This window comes from Trypanosoma cruzi, genomic scaffold, assembly GCF_000209065.1.
Source record: "Trypanosoma cruzi strain CL Brener 1047053516987 genomic scaffold, whole genome shotgun sequence".
Classification (NCBI taxonomy): Eukaryota; Euglenozoa; class Kinetoplastea; order Trypanosomatida; family Trypanosomatidae; genus Trypanosoma; species Trypanosoma cruzi.
In genome coordinates, this window is record NW_001849541.1 from 87,397 (window position 1) to 101,238 (window position 13,842).

General features: G+C 52.1%; 8 protein-coding genes across 8 annotated transcripts, besides 13 other annotated features; all 8 read right to left on the bottom strand.

Moving 5' to 3' along the window:
* On the bottom strand, positions 1-542 carry Tc00.1047053508645.4 (hypothetical protein, conserved; the record flags this gene model as incomplete). The annotated part of the gene is made up of 1 exon (XM_802576.1): positions 1-542. A coding segment is annotated over one exon (542 nt), but the record flags the coding sequence as incomplete, so codon positions are not given.
* Positions 1-7,824: a sequence feature (heterozygous, non-Esmeraldo-like haplotype).
* Positions 1,177-1,208: a microsatellite.
* Positions 1,208-1,232: a microsatellite.
* Tc00.1047053508645.10 (helicase-like protein, putative) lies at positions 1,244-4,426 on the bottom strand (the record flags this gene model as incomplete). Its single annotated transcript, XM_802569.1, has 1 exon — positions 1,244-4,426. One exon carries the CDS (start codon positions 4,424-4,426, stop codon positions 1,244-1,246), a length of 3,183 nt encoding a protein of 1,060 aa, XP_807662.1.
* Positions 1,374-1,402: a microsatellite.
* Positions 2,690-2,727: a microsatellite.
* Positions 4,484-4,512: a microsatellite.
* On the bottom strand, positions 4,697-6,352 carry Tc00.1047053508645.20 (uncharacterized protein; the record flags this gene model as incomplete). The annotated part of the gene is made up of 1 exon (XM_802570.1): positions 4,697-6,352. The coding sequence occupies one exon, from the start codon at positions 6,350-6,352 to the stop codon at positions 4,697-4,699; it is 1,656 nt and encodes a 551-aa protein (XP_807663.1).
* Positions 6,664-6,683: a microsatellite.
* Positions 6,931-7,698, bottom strand: Tc00.1047053508645.30 (dynein light chain, putative; the record flags this gene model as incomplete). The annotated part of the gene is made up of 1 exon (XM_802571.1): positions 6,931-7,698. One exon carries the CDS (start codon positions 7,696-7,698, stop codon positions 6,931-6,933), a length of 768 nt encoding a protein of 255 aa, XP_807664.1.
* Positions 7,825-7,836: a sequence feature (areas merged during assembly that could not be assigned to a particular haplotype. This can correspond to areas where the two haplotypes were merged or to regions with more than two copies in the genome that were merged during assembly.).
* Positions 7,837-10,060: a sequence feature (heterozygous, Esmeraldo-like haplotype).
* On the bottom strand, positions 8,244-9,650 carry Tc00.1047053508645.40 (nucleoside transporter 1, putative; the record flags this gene model as incomplete). Its single annotated transcript, XM_802572.1, has 1 exon — positions 8,244-9,650. The coding sequence occupies one exon, from the start codon at positions 9,648-9,650 to the stop codon at positions 8,244-8,246; it is 1,407 nt and encodes a 468-aa protein (XP_807665.1).
* Positions 10,061-10,828: a sequence feature (areas merged during assembly that could not be assigned to a particular haplotype. This can correspond to areas where the two haplotypes were merged or to regions with more than two copies in the genome that were merged during assembly.).
* Positions 10,411-11,481, bottom strand: Tc00.1047053508645.50 (hypothetical protein, conserved; the record flags this gene model as incomplete). The annotated part of the gene is made up of 1 exon (XM_802573.1): positions 10,411-11,481. One exon carries the CDS (start codon positions 11,479-11,481, stop codon positions 10,411-10,413), a length of 1,071 nt encoding a protein of 356 aa, XP_807666.1.
* Positions 10,829-11,193: a sequence feature (heterozygous, non-Esmeraldo-like haplotype).
* Positions 11,194-12,108: a sequence feature (areas merged during assembly that could not be assigned to a particular haplotype. This can correspond to areas where the two haplotypes were merged or to regions with more than two copies in the genome that were merged during assembly.).
* Positions 12,109-13,842: a sequence feature (heterozygous, non-Esmeraldo-like haplotype).
* Tc00.1047053508645.59 (dynein light chain, putative) lies at positions 12,307-12,816 on the bottom strand (the record flags this gene model as incomplete). The annotated part of the gene is made up of 1 exon (XM_802575.1): positions 12,307-12,816. One exon carries the CDS (start codon positions 12,814-12,816, stop codon positions 12,307-12,309), a length of 510 nt encoding a protein of 169 aa, XP_807668.1.
* Tc00.1047053508645.70 (nucleoside transporter 1, putative) lies at positions 13,451-13,842 on the bottom strand (the record flags this gene model as incomplete). The annotated part of the gene is made up of 1 exon (XM_802574.1): positions 13,451-13,842. A coding segment is annotated over one exon (392 nt), but the record flags the coding sequence as incomplete, so codon positions are not given.

Below are 13,842 nucleotides of genomic sequence, written 5' to 3' on the forward strand. Positions count from 1 at the left end.
GCCACAGCAGCATCCGCCTTCCTTTGATCCGGTTCCTTCGCCCCATGAACGTCACCGGGCAAACCAGATGCCCGTTGTGTACTGAAGCTCGCCGCGTCAACGAGGTCCTGATGGTACAACATCACGAACGCACTTCCTTCTTGACCGAGGCCCTCTAAAAGAGTGCGCCACTTCTTCACGACGTGCGATAATAGACGAGGCCGCGAGTACGGCTGATCCACGGCAAGGATGTACACATGGAGCAGCGAAGAGCTGGTGCCGGCGTTTATATCCATCGCCTTGCCAAACTGCAGCTGCAGTTTGCTACCAGGGACACAATTTTCAACCACCCTGCTGGCATCAATGTGCGGTTGGAAATAAGACTGGAGCTCCACAACGCAGCGTTCAATAATGGGCGGGGTGGTAACCTCTGCCATCGCACGATCAATGTGACGCACCAGGCAAGTCACCATCGGTGGGGCCAACGCAAAACACTCTTGCACGCTGTCACCATCACGCAGTGAAGAAGACGGAGATGTCTCGGGACGCTCTGCCTGCGTCATGCACACTCACTCCTATTCTTCCCGTCCCCTTCGCTCCCTCACTCCTCCTGTGGCCTCTCGTGCAAAGATTTCCCCCTTTCCTCCTCAAGCGGTCCAGCCAACCCTCGCACGCTTCAGTCGGCAACAACGAACCGCAACCACCACGCGCTCCACACTTACTGAGGCACACTAGAAAAGCAGCAACAACAACAACAACAAGAAAAGAAATGCAAACAAAATGACTTCTGCCCCCACCACCCAAGGAAACACAAATAAAAAATTACCGAGAAATGCCAGAAAAGGGCAAGAGGGGGGGAAAAAAAAGAGAAAAAAAGCATAGAGGTAGGAAGATACGTTAAGGTTAAAACAGTCCTCACTGGGATTATTCGCACAAACTTACTTGCACAGGTATATACGCATGCAATTTTGCATTTATCTCTTTCTTCGCTTCACGCAACCATTGAATGTAAAAACCAGAAAGAGAAGGGGGAAAAAAAAAATTGAAAGTACAGCACTTCACCCCACTTGCTTCCATTTCCCTTTTTTTTTTTTTTCCCTTCTTCTTTTCCGTTCCTTCTTCATGTAGATGTCCTATTCCTGCAGTATCTCAAGCAATAGAGACACTGCCGCATGTAATGTACACCCACATAAAGCTTATATGGATATATATATATATATATATATATAGAGAGAGAGAGAGAGAGAGACAGATGTTCATTGGGTTATACTTCGTCTTCATCAATAAAGATGGCATTATAGGCGTTACGACCAGGTTTGTACGGCTCGTATATGGACGGGTCAATGACAAGACCAACATTTTTTTTCTTCTTCTCTTCGAATAGAATGGAGTCTTCATCATCATCGTCATCGTCATCATCATCCGATTGATTTAAAACTATGGGTCGTAAGGGAGATGTTGTTTCGGTGCGCGCTACCTTTTCGCCTTGCAGACGACGAATAAGGCGGTCATCACTGGAGTTGCTGCCGTCCTCTCCATCCACGGCAATGGGCTCTCGCGTCCGTCGTTGTGTTTCCTGCATGCTCGAGACAGAGACTACCCCAGATGCATCCACCGTGATACCCATCATGCGCAGCAGGTGACGAAGTCGCGGGTCCTGCTCTGCACGGCCACGGATGACGTCGTCTACCAACGCCGTCAGAGTTTTCGTCTGCCTCCCAATGTCTTCCTGATGCTTTTCGCGCTGCCGCTTGCGTTGCTCCGTCTCGTTCCCAACGTTGACTCCATCCACGTAACTGTCAATATTGAAGACGCCCTTCTTTTGGTACTCCTCATAAAACTCTCGCTCCTCTTTGCCGTACTGCACAAGCTCATCATGCTGCAGGTAGACCTCATGCGACTCAGCGTATATGATGCTGTCGGCTAATTCGGCGAGCACAGCGTCTTCTTTGAAGAGCCGCGCGGTCGAATCCCGCTGTTCATCGGTCAACGCCGGCACCTCGCTTGACACCTCCAGTGAACGGCCAAGGAGTTGAATCATAGACTGCAGGCGTAATCCAGTCAGTGCGTCACGTTTCAACGAGGCCTCCTCCACAATGGTGTGAAAGAGCCATTCTTTTGCCACTTTTTGTTGGAACATGCGATGCTCCAACGTCTGATAGCACACGAGACGGTACACAAAGACGGGTCGTGTCTGGCCATAGCGGTAGGCACGTCCAATTGCCTGCCTGTCATCTGCTGGGTTGAAGCCACTGTCTGCCAGAATAACACGGGTGGCGGAGGTGATGTTGATGCCAACACCCCCTGCCTTCATGCTCAGCAGCAAAACATCGGCACCACGTAAGGAATTAAAGGATCGCAGGGTGTTCTCACGCTCAGCCCCACTGCTGTTGCCGTCCAGTCGACAAAATCGAATAGGACGTGGCAGTGAACCATCCTGCTGCCATCGACGGTTCATTTCAGCGATAATTCCCTCAAAAAGGCTTAACATTTTTGTGGACAGGCTAAAAAATAACGCCCTCTCACCTCGCAACATCGCTGCCTTAATAATCCGTATGGCAATGTACAACTTGACACCATCTTCAGGTGCGGCCGTGTAGTCCGCTGGGGGCTGAAAGAGCTCGGCATATCCTTCATTGACTGGTCCAGAGAATGCCGTGCGTCGCCGATCACCATGCCCTCTATTTCCTTTCCCCATATTATCACCTGCATTATTATTATTATTATTATTATTATTATCATCATCATCGGGGCTGCTCTCCACCTCACTCAGTATTTCCTTCAGTGGCGAAGCCGGATCACTATCAAAGAGTAACTGGGGATGGGCGGAGATCTTGTTGGCGTATGTCACTGCCTGAAGAAAGTTGAACTTCGACTGCTCCAATCGCGCCAGATGGAGAAACCGATTGTACAAACGCACCTGCAATGCAGAGAGAGGAATAACAAGAACGTACTCATGCAGGGGCGGCAGCTCATCTCTTAATGGGGTGCTATCCACACGTTGAACAAAATGCCGCAACTCTCGTATCAGCGCAAATGTCTTCATACGGGCTGTGGCAACCACCCTTGAACTGGCCTCTTGAGCAACTGAGGCCTCAATGGGATTAATGAAAAACTCCTGAAATCGCCGTTTCTCAAAGTACTTGTGAACTGCAAAGTCCACCATGGCCCAATACTCCTGCAGATGATTCTGCAAAGGTGTGCCAGTCAAGAGAAGTCGACGCAACGGATGTAAACCACGAAGTGCTGCAGAAATCTGCAGACGCGTTGACTTCAATCGATGTGCCTCGTCACATATGAGCAGATCCGTAAACTCGCATCCCTTTTTATCCTCTCTTGACCCCTCTTTCGAGAGTTTCGTGAGGCCAAGAAGCATCTCATACCCCACAAGCAAAACACCACCCTCGCTCCACCAACTCCTGTACAAGTCTAACCGCCGCTTCATACCGTCACGTTCATCAATCATGATGGGAAGAATGCGATGCGCAAGTGGAAAGTACTGTGACCACGTGGAAAACTCCTTCTGCCATCCCGGTCGTGTGGATTTTGGAACAACAATTAACACCCGCTGCGACCGCCCAAGACACCCGCGCTTTTCATTAAGTAAAAGATGCAAAAAGATGACCACCTGGCAGGTTTTACCAAGCCCCATGGTGTGCGCCAGGATGCAGCCAACGGCAGGAACTCGCCCAATAGGCCCCTCCGCAAGAATACTCCACAAGAAGCGGATGCCGTCTATTTGATGTGGCCGCAGATGCTGCAGCTCGGGTAAAACATTCTTTGCCACGGATGGGCCGAGGACGCCAAGAAGCGTCGCTGCTGGTGGAACAAGCGCCTCTGGAAACAAGACATCGTCTCTGGACGAACTTCCGTCACCCCAGTTGGATACATTGACTATACGTCTCCAGCGCTCCAACATGCTCTTTTTCATCCTAGTCGTTTTTGCCGCCATCTCTTCTGCAAGCCACTTCTGTACAGCGTCAAAACGCGCCTTCGCTGCCTCTTTGCGCTGAAAAAAAGGCTCCAGCACGGCACGCACATCGGCGCATGTCATACTACGCAGTACCGCTGTGCTCGTGAGGGGTTCGTGCGGCTCCAATGTCCCCCTGTCCTCCAGAACACCAGGGCCTTGGCTCAAGCGCTTTTTTTCCTCACCAACTAATTGCTGAGCAAACAAGCTTCTATCACTGTCACTGGAGGAGAAGGAGGAGAGGGAATCCGCATCAGTTGCCCGGGCGCCCGTGTCAGGCAACAATACAGAGCGGCGGTCCCTGTCGCCGAAGAGTACCTCATCGATAAACATATTTTCGACACCGCAGTGCCGGGAAGAAAGATTTGAACGGGCGTCCTCCGCCAACGCCGACACGTCCGCTACGTTTTCACCGTCAGTGCCATCCCCATCCTCGCTCTCGCTCGTGGAAATGACGAACAGCTCTGGTTCATCCATCCGTCGCACAGTTGCCCTTCTTCTAAAACAACAACAGCAATAAAAGGCACTCGGGCCAAAAAAAAAAAAAAAAAGGAAAAGAAAAACATTTAAGGTAAATAAAACAACGGTGCATGACACCAAAAAAAGGGAATGGCAATGAGCCGCACAAAAGCTCCTCACGAGTACGGCGATATAACATGCGCTAATTTGCGTGAACTGCCGGAGCCCTCTCTTTTTTTTTTCTTCTGTTTTCAGCGCAATTCGTTGCATTTTTTCCTCTCCCTCTTCTCACCATGTGACTGTCAGACCGTACCTCACAACATGAGGACACCTTTTGGTGGTTCCCTCCGTCTCTCCCACTAGGGATGGTGCACCAGCGCCCCGCGTTTCCTCCGCTCCCTCGCCAGGCCAAGCCGGCAGCATCGTCTGCACCTCCACAACAAAACCAACCATGGCACTTGTTCCTGCAGTACGCTGGAGGGTGATGCAAAATGTTTCCCCTACGGAGGCGCGATTGCCGGAACGTGGAGGAAGGCTCACCCATTCACTCGCATCAGCGCCCGCCGAAATAACAAGCGAGGCGTCAAACACACCGCCTACCTGCTTCTCCATTGTAAAGCGGCGAATGCAGAGTACATCATCGCCGAAATTCCGCCACGTAAACCACCTCCGCGATTCGTCTGACGCCGGGTGGCGGCTTTGCTGCTGAAGAACAGGAAGGCAAAAAGCAGCAGCCAGCTTTACGGTAACTAACTGACAGCGCCGACTTTCACTACCACCGCGTGCTTGAAGCACCTGCACAATCTGCTCAAATGAGGGATCCCGTCGCACGCCATTTACTACAAAGAGAAATGAGGAATCCCTCTGGTACGCCGTCGCATTCGTCTTCACGCCATCCTGGGCAGGAGGAATCACCATGGCAGTTAGGGGTAAACGAATGTTTTGCATAAGAAGAAATGGAGCTGTCGCGGCACTCTCGCTTTGCTTGCCCCAAAATGGATGGTTACTTGGAAAGAAAAATCCATGCTGCTCCATCTGCGTTGTCCGTGTCAAGGCATCAGCGTTATCCGGAAACAACACAACCCCCTTCTTGTCTCCCTCTTCAGGGGACGCTGTAGGCGTTTCACACGGCGTTGCGGCCGCCATCTCCCCCGGTGAAGAGAAGGGGATCCATTCAGGTAAATTATCCCTGTTCTTCAAAGTTCGCCCATAAATGGCACTACGAAGCTCCTCCAGCACAACCGCGGAGTGTTGCGGAGCTCCACCCCCATCCCCCATCGTTCCTTTTTTGTACTCCGCGTTGGCCACACGAGATAAACTCAACAACATCTCTTCTCTGCGTTTTAGCTTCTCATCACACGAGCGACGCCAATCACCAACTGCACGGTTGTAGGACAACATCATCTTCGATGCCGTCGCAGCCGACAGGGAGGCAAGAAGTCCATCAAAATCTTTACAAGCAACACCGTGTCGCCAGTGACAGTACGAGCAGCACGCCAAATAGAGTACTTCACGCGAAATGGAGATGGACAAGGCAGAAGCGTTACACCGCGGGCAGGCATAGCAGTCTGGGCACACCGCAGGCTCACTGCGACGTGAGGAAATACCTCGTGACGCACCCTTCTTACTGCTCCTCTGGGTAAACAGGGACATCGCCTCCCTTGCGACACACTGCTCCCTTCCACATGCCCCGCAGCGCCAAAGTAACGCAAGGGGACGGGGGCTGCAATTTGATTTGTTAGGATGCAGCAAATAGGGAGACACCAGTATTCCTTCCGGCAACGTTCCAGTATCCACATGATTATCAACTTCACCCCCACCAACCTCAACCGCAGCTTTGTCAATCGACGCTGTTTTGTGGCAGGGGGCAGGAATAACGTAGCAGTCTTGCAGTGCACAACGCGAGGAGAAATCGACGTCCGTAAGATGAATGGAAACTTCCATTCTCGCACACCATGCACAAATCAAGAGCAAAGAAAAAACAAACAAACAAAGATACAACTATTTGAACCAATTACCCTTTGTTTTCCACTAGACAGCCTGCCCTAAACATGTTATTTCTTCCATATAAAAAACCCTGGAGCAAAAAAGCAAAAAGGAATAACCAACCACAAGAATGAGGTAGATACATAAAGCCCATTTACATCCCGACCTCTACAATCCGACGAGATGTTGGAGTCTTCGTTCCCTTCGCGCCACAAGACCTAGTACTGTGGGATGAGTCTTGGACAGAAACAGTGCGTCCAACATCACTCAATAAATAAATAAATAAATACATTTACATGAGCATGCAGGGAAATGACGAAAAAAGAGAAAAGAAGTTGACGGCCACATTTCCAATTTCTCCATTTCTCCGTCCCGCCCAATCACCTGGCGTCATCACATCTAAAAATGGCAGCGTTCCACATGCCCGTCGCTCTCCACATTTATATTTTTTCTTCACCCACTTTCTTCCTCCATAAATACGTCCCCACCTGAGTTTGTTTCTCCTCACTTCTCAGAATCTTCCCTTCTGCCCCAGTTTAACGCCGCCGCTCCGCTTCTTCCTTCTCCTCCGGATCCACCGGCACCCCGTCCAACTTGGTGAGTTTGGGGAGACGCTGCAATACCATGTGCCGATACTCCTGCATTGACGGCGCGTTGTTACAGATAGGGTTGTTCAAAAAAAGAACATCCACCAGCTCCGGACACTGGTTGGCCAGGCGGTCAATCTCCGTCCAGCTACTGATAAGGTTATTGCTCATGTACAGGACCTTCAAATTCTTTAGCTTGTCGAGTCCCGTAAGCTTGTCAATCTTGTTATAAGAAAGCCACAGCTGCTCCAGTTGTGGGATATCAAGCTGCTCAATCTTACGAATCACGTTGCGTCCAAGTGAGAGTATCTTCAGTTTCTTCAGCTCCCTCAGACCGGGCCCGATCTTCTCAATGCCGTTGGTGGAAAGTCCAAGATGTTCGCAGTTAACAAGAGTGGCTATGTCCTTGTCCATCTTCACAATCGGAGGCAGCATCCCAATGAGCAAGACTCTAGGCTCTTCCGCGGCCACAACTCGCGGAGCATTCGCCTTCTCCTCCTCTGACATCTCACTGGTGCGGCGACGGTACTCCGCCTCCTCGAAGCGAGCGATTGCCTCCTTCACCGACGTTGCAGAAGCCATCGTGAGCTTCTCGCTGCTGTGATGGTACTGGTGCTGCTGCAGGCTCCTTTGGTCGCACAAATGCATGCAAAGGGGAAAAACGCACAAATCGCACAACAGGAGCGGCGCAGCAAAGGAAAGGGAGAAAAACGGCATGGGAAAAAAAGGGAAAGAAATTTGCTAGCCGGGATGCACACAGAGACACACGGGAGGCAAGCACCCCCTCCACCCCGTCTCACAGCCCCACGACTTCCCATATACGGCCTCAATCTGCTTACACTTCCCCACACACCCGCTCCCGCCTCCTCAGGTGGGCTGCGGGGCATACTCCTGCTTCGGCGAGCGAGGCGGTGGGGATAAGCCATTTAAAAAAAGTAAAATAAGTACGTTCACACAGTCCGTTTTCATTTTGTGCACCCACAGGCGCACACAAATAAATGCTGGAAATAATGGATGGGAAAGACTTGGTCAGGTATCTATGGTAGTCATAAAAAAAAAGACAAAGTGGCATGTCCACAATCCTCCACTGACAGGGACACTCGCATTAAAAAAAGGTTTCCACTTAATTAGTAAAAAAATGTTCAACAATAAGAGAATCAACAACATGAAGAAAAAAATTTCGACGCTGACAAAAAACATACCCTCCATGCAAACCACCCAGGCAAGAAGCAGCCGTCCATTTTTGGTAATCCACGTGAGATCTATCGCGGCAGTCCTTTCATCACCGCCATGGCCAGGGAGGAACCCAAAAACAGGCCCAGCAGGAGTGACAGGCTTGCCATGATGCCAGCAATGGAGCGCTGACCGGCCATCGTCAGCGACGGCGTGCGGGTGCAGTGGATCATCGCCATCCCACCAAAGTAGCCGTTGGTCAGACCCCACAACAGGCACATAATGTACGGGGGGACGTCACCAGGGATGATCCCGCGCACACACAGCACCAGAAACGGAACGATGAGCGTGCGCAAGAACGACCCAGCCAGCACAAATCGCGGTGAGGGCCGCAGACGTTTGAAAAACAACAGGAAACGCGACAAAAAGTCACCAAGATTGAACATGGCAACAATGATCGTCGGGTACCAATCTTTCGAAGTGCTTGCAGCAAAAAACACACCGGGAAAGATGAGGAGGGTCGCACCAAAAACAACAAAGCACGAGAGCAGCATCGGCCAGATACACTTGAAAACGGTTGCTATCTGCGCATTCAGCATTTGCTGTGTCGAGGTGATGTTTGCCACTTGGTCAATGTCCTCCATATTGTCCGCATCACCCTCAGCATCCATCACATTCTTCTTGCACTGCGCGTCGGAGGATGGAATGTCATACTCAACCTGCAGCGCAGAGTCCTCCTTCGTGTCCACGCTACCCATGGGGGCTAAATCGCCGTTCGTGGGGGCACGCTCGTTGCTGTGTGCACGCATGTACCTGAACTCCGCCGTGTACTTGCGCGCAAAGGGGTTCCGTGGCATCACCACCAGCAGGGTACATGAGATGAGCTGAATGCCCATCGCCAAGCCAAAGTAGATGCGGGACTGCGTCTGCACACTTTCAAAGTCTTTCGACATGGATGCCTTTATGATTATGGACATGGCTGATGAGATGATGCCAGAAACACCGAGGCCCCAGATGACCGAGCCGTAGAACTTTGTCGGGAACGGACCCGCAAGAGCACCCGTGGTGGAGTCGCAGAGCGTCATCGAGAGCCCACTGACAACAGCAATGATCATGACTGTGATCTTAGCACCAATCTCCGACGTTCGGGCAAGCGGAATAAAGATCAGCGCGAGCATTTCTCCAAACGGGATGAGAAGACCAACAATAAGGCGAGGACGTAGAGGGATGCTTCGGCCCAGTGGTGTCAGCATGAAGGCCTCGCACACAGTCTGCGTGCCAAACACAGCCACGTTGAAGTATGTCAGCACGTTATTCCAAAAGACCGGATCCGCGGGCTTGGCGTTCTTGTCGCCCTGAGCGTACTTGTAGTACCCTGTGATGAACGATGGGGCTGCCGTGATTGCGTTGGAAACCAGCATGATCGATACCCCGAAGAACAGGAAGGTGAGATAGACAAAAAACTCAGGCCATGACTGAAAGCCAATTACTGCCATTGCTGTGTTCTAGCCTGGAGGCTACTGGAGGAAAAGCGTTCTGGGGGAAAAAAGGCAAAGAAAAGAGTGTGGTCAGGATGCATACGCTGCGCTGGCTTCGCGGATGTGCGATGCTGGAGAATGGCCAGGGCAGCACAGGGAGAAACCAATAACAGGTGGGCATTACGTTTAAAGCATTCTGATTTTCTGGTGCAGGAGGAGAACTAAATAAGCCAAAAAGAAGTTTGTGAGGATTATCCAGAGCATCGGTGGTGACATTCAATGCCATAGATGCAGTGGTCTGTGCAATACGGGAAACACTGTCGTAGCGTGGGTGACACGATATGTTTCTCCGTCTTGTCCGTGCAATTTTCTGCTCGGCATCGTGCTGTACGTCCTTGACTAGAGGGAACGTGTGCTTGTCGCCAACGGACCGTCTCTTCCCCACCGAGCCACATCACGATGCAGTAAAACAGGCAAAAAGAGAGCCGCAGAACGATCAGTTCATTTTTTTTTTCTTACGTTATGGAGGCTGTGGGCCAAAAATGTGGAGGGCGGAGTAGTGTCAGTATGTTTTACAATCGGGGATTTCACTCCCCTCTCTGTTTTTTTTTTTTGTTGCTGCTGCTGCTGCTTCGTTTTGGTGGGGGTTGTGGCGGGTGAAGCAAAAGGCCTCGGGCGACGGTTTATTTCCTCAAAAATTCCCTAGACACATTTTTTGTGTGCGTATTGCTGGCGCGGGATGATTTATGCGAGGCCGCTGTTACTGAGAAGGCCACCTTTACAATTCCTTCTTTTTCCTGCCACGGCGGGCGACTGTGCGTCTCGGTGCGTCCTCACTGGCGTCGTTCCGTGGGGAATCCGCCACCACTGACTGGCTTTGCTTCGCCGCCACCGTGCCGTCATCCCGGCCTCGTTTGATCCGCTGTTGGGTGTTGCGGGTGTCCTTCTTTCCGTTGCGAGGCGCAGCCTCCTCCTCCTCCTTGTGCGTGCTGCTTGTGTTAATTGCTGCGGGCGTGTCCGCTTCTTCCGCAGCGGGGGATCGTGATGGGGCTTCCACCACACCGCCTGCGGCATTTTCCGCAGCTCGCTGGGGTGAGGAGGACATCCTCTCGAGAGTCGCCGCCGTGGTCTTTGGATTCGCTTCGCGGTCAGGCACCAACTCGTCAAATTCGATGTAATCAACATCTGCGGGCAGTTGCAGCCGCATGCGTAGCTCCCTTGGAGTCAACCCCATTCGTTGCGAGATGTGGTGCTCCAAAAGGTACACGTTGTCCGTCCACCTGTTGGCAGACTCCAGCGCCACTCTTGTGGTGGCTTTCACCTTCTCAACCATGACTGGATCAAACACAGCCGCTTTTTCCAGCTCCACCCGAAGCGCCTTGACCTCCTCCTGCAGCTGTCGCATCTTCATGGTGTCGTGACGTACGGATGCGTCATCGCCAATTCCCGCACACACCTCCTGAATGCGACGACGCGCCCCCGCTTCCTCCTCTCGTAGCGCGTTGAGTTCCTTCTGCATCTGCGGCAAGCTCAAGTTCATGTACCTCGAGACGACCGAGGCCCCACCACCGCCGGTGGCGTTGAATGTCGCAGCCAACTGCTGCGCCGCCGTCTTGGGGAACCGCCAAAATAAAACGTGAACGCCGATCTTCTTCTGGCAGATGCGATTCTCGGAGACGAGAAGCTCCAGACATTCCTCAATCGACTGAGGAATGACGCCAGTCGCTTTCGGCAGCACGAGCAGCAAATCCTTCAGCGTGTACGGTGTGGGGTGAGAAATGAACCACTCCTCGACCCGAGAGACCTTCTCTTCGATCGAGAGGCCCCGCTTCTTAGGCGCCTTGCTCATCCTTGGCTCGACCCGTTCCTCTTTCTCTTCCCTTCCCCCTTAACGCTCCGGCACCGCCACCGCTGCTCCCTTCCTCTATTGTTTCTGCCCACTGACCGTCACACAGGAGGAAATAAAGGAAGACAACCCACGTGCACACATACAAAGTGACGTCCTCTTTACATCAAAGCATGCAACAAAAAACACTCAGAGTCCAACACAGCAAAACATGACGGAAAATCCCAGCGCCACGACAGTCCTCAGACCCGTGTATATTTCGCTCAGAGCTCAAGAAAGAGACTTCCTAACAAGTCATCCCGTTTCAGTCAGTGGCTCATCCACGTCATAAAAAACCTACGAATTGTTGAAAGCATGACGGAGAAAGCAGAAGAACCCACCACCCATTTGGTCACGAAAAATAAAGAGAGGGAGAAGCACGAATGTCCTGGTATTTTTCACACAATCAGATAATAACAAATGGGCAAACAACACCAACGGCCCATTAAGGGTTATTTCCCTTCAATCGCGGCAAAACCTTTGTTTTCCTCGCCCTTTCTCTCTCCACTCGCAGGACCCATCAATGCTGGGGGCTCAAATGTGGTCGCGTTGGTGAAGATATTGTAGTACAGTGCTCGCCCGTCCATGGCAGGGAGCTCCCTCCATATATTGGCTGCCCCACAAGGCCCTTTTGACGCCGCCGAAGAACTTCCGATGCCCTCCTTGCTGAAGTGCTGCGGCTGTGCATCAACTCCAGCATCGCGCCATAAAGAAGCCGCATCCCCGGATGGTGGCGGAACAGGAGTGGACGGAGCCTTCTCGCGTGGCTCCTGCAGTCGTCGCGTCACCTCAGGCGGCCAAGACTCCGAGAGAGGCGGTGGAACAACGCCCAGTGGCTCCAGTGCCGCCAGCTGGGCCAGACGGTCGCGTGCCACACGACGACCCGCATCGGCCCCCAGCCTCTCGCGGCAGAGGCCACAAAGACTGGCATGACGCACCGTCACATACTCGGAGCCACAGCTGCTCCAGTTGTGGGATATCAAGCTGCTCAATCTTACGAATCACGTTGCGTCCAAGTGAGAGTATCTTCAGTTTCTTCAGCTCCCTCAGACCGGGCCCGATCTTCTCAATGCCGTTGGTGGAAAGTCCAAGATGTTCGCAGTTAACAAGAGTGGCTATGTCCTTGTCCATCTTCACAATCGGAGGCAGCATCCCAATGAGCAAGACTCTAGGCTCCTCCGCGGCCACAACTCGCGGAGCATTCGCCTTCTCCTCCTCTGACATCTCACTGGTGCGGCGACGGTACTCCGCCTCCTCGAAGCGAGCGATTGCCTCCTTCACCGACGTTGCAGAAGTCATCGTGAGCTTCTCTCTGCTGTGGTGGTACTGGTGCTGCTACAGGCTTCTTTGGTCGCACAAATGCATGCAAAGGGGAAAAACGGCATGGGAACAAAGGGAAAGAAATTTACTAGCCGGGATGCACACAGAGACACACGGGAGGCAAGCACTCCCTCCACCCTGTCTCACAGCCCCACGACTTCCTATATACGGCCTCAATCTGCTCACACTTCCCCACACGCCCGCTCCCGCCCCCTCAGGTGGGCTGCGGGGCATATTTCCTTCTCCTGCTTCGGCGAGCGAGGCGGTGGGGATACGCCATTTTAAAAAAGGAAGGTAAGTACGTTCACACAGTCCGTTTTCATTTTGTGCACCCACAGGCGCACACAAATAAATGCTGGAAATAATGGATGGGAAAGAATTGGTCAGGTATCTATGGTAGCCATAAAAAAGACAAGGTGGCGTGTCCCCAATCTTCCACTGACAGGGACACTCGCATTAAAAAAAGGTTTCCACTTAATTAGTAAAAAAAATGTTCAACAATAAGAGAATCAACAACATGAAAAAAAAAGTTCGACACTAACAAAAAACATACCCTCCATGAAAACCACCCAGGCAAGAAGCAGCCGTCCATTGTTGGTAATCCACGTGAGATCTATCGCGGCAGTCCTTTCATCACCGCCATGGCCAGGGAGGAACCCAAAAACAGGCCCAGCAGGAGTGACAGGCTTGCCATGATGCCGGCAATGGAGCGCTGACCGGCCATCGTCAGCGACGGCGTGCGGGTGCAATGGATCATCGCCATCCCACCAAAGTAGCCGTTGGTCAGACCCCACAACAGGCACATAATGTACGGGGGGACGTCACCAGGGATGATCCCGCGCAAACACAGCACCAGAAACGGAACGATGAGCGTGCGCAAGAACGACCCAGCCAGCACAAATCGCGGTGAGGGCCGCAGACGTTTGAAAAACAACAGGAAACGCGACAAAAAGTCACCAAGATTGAACATGGCAACAATGATCGTCGGGTACCAATCTTTCGAAG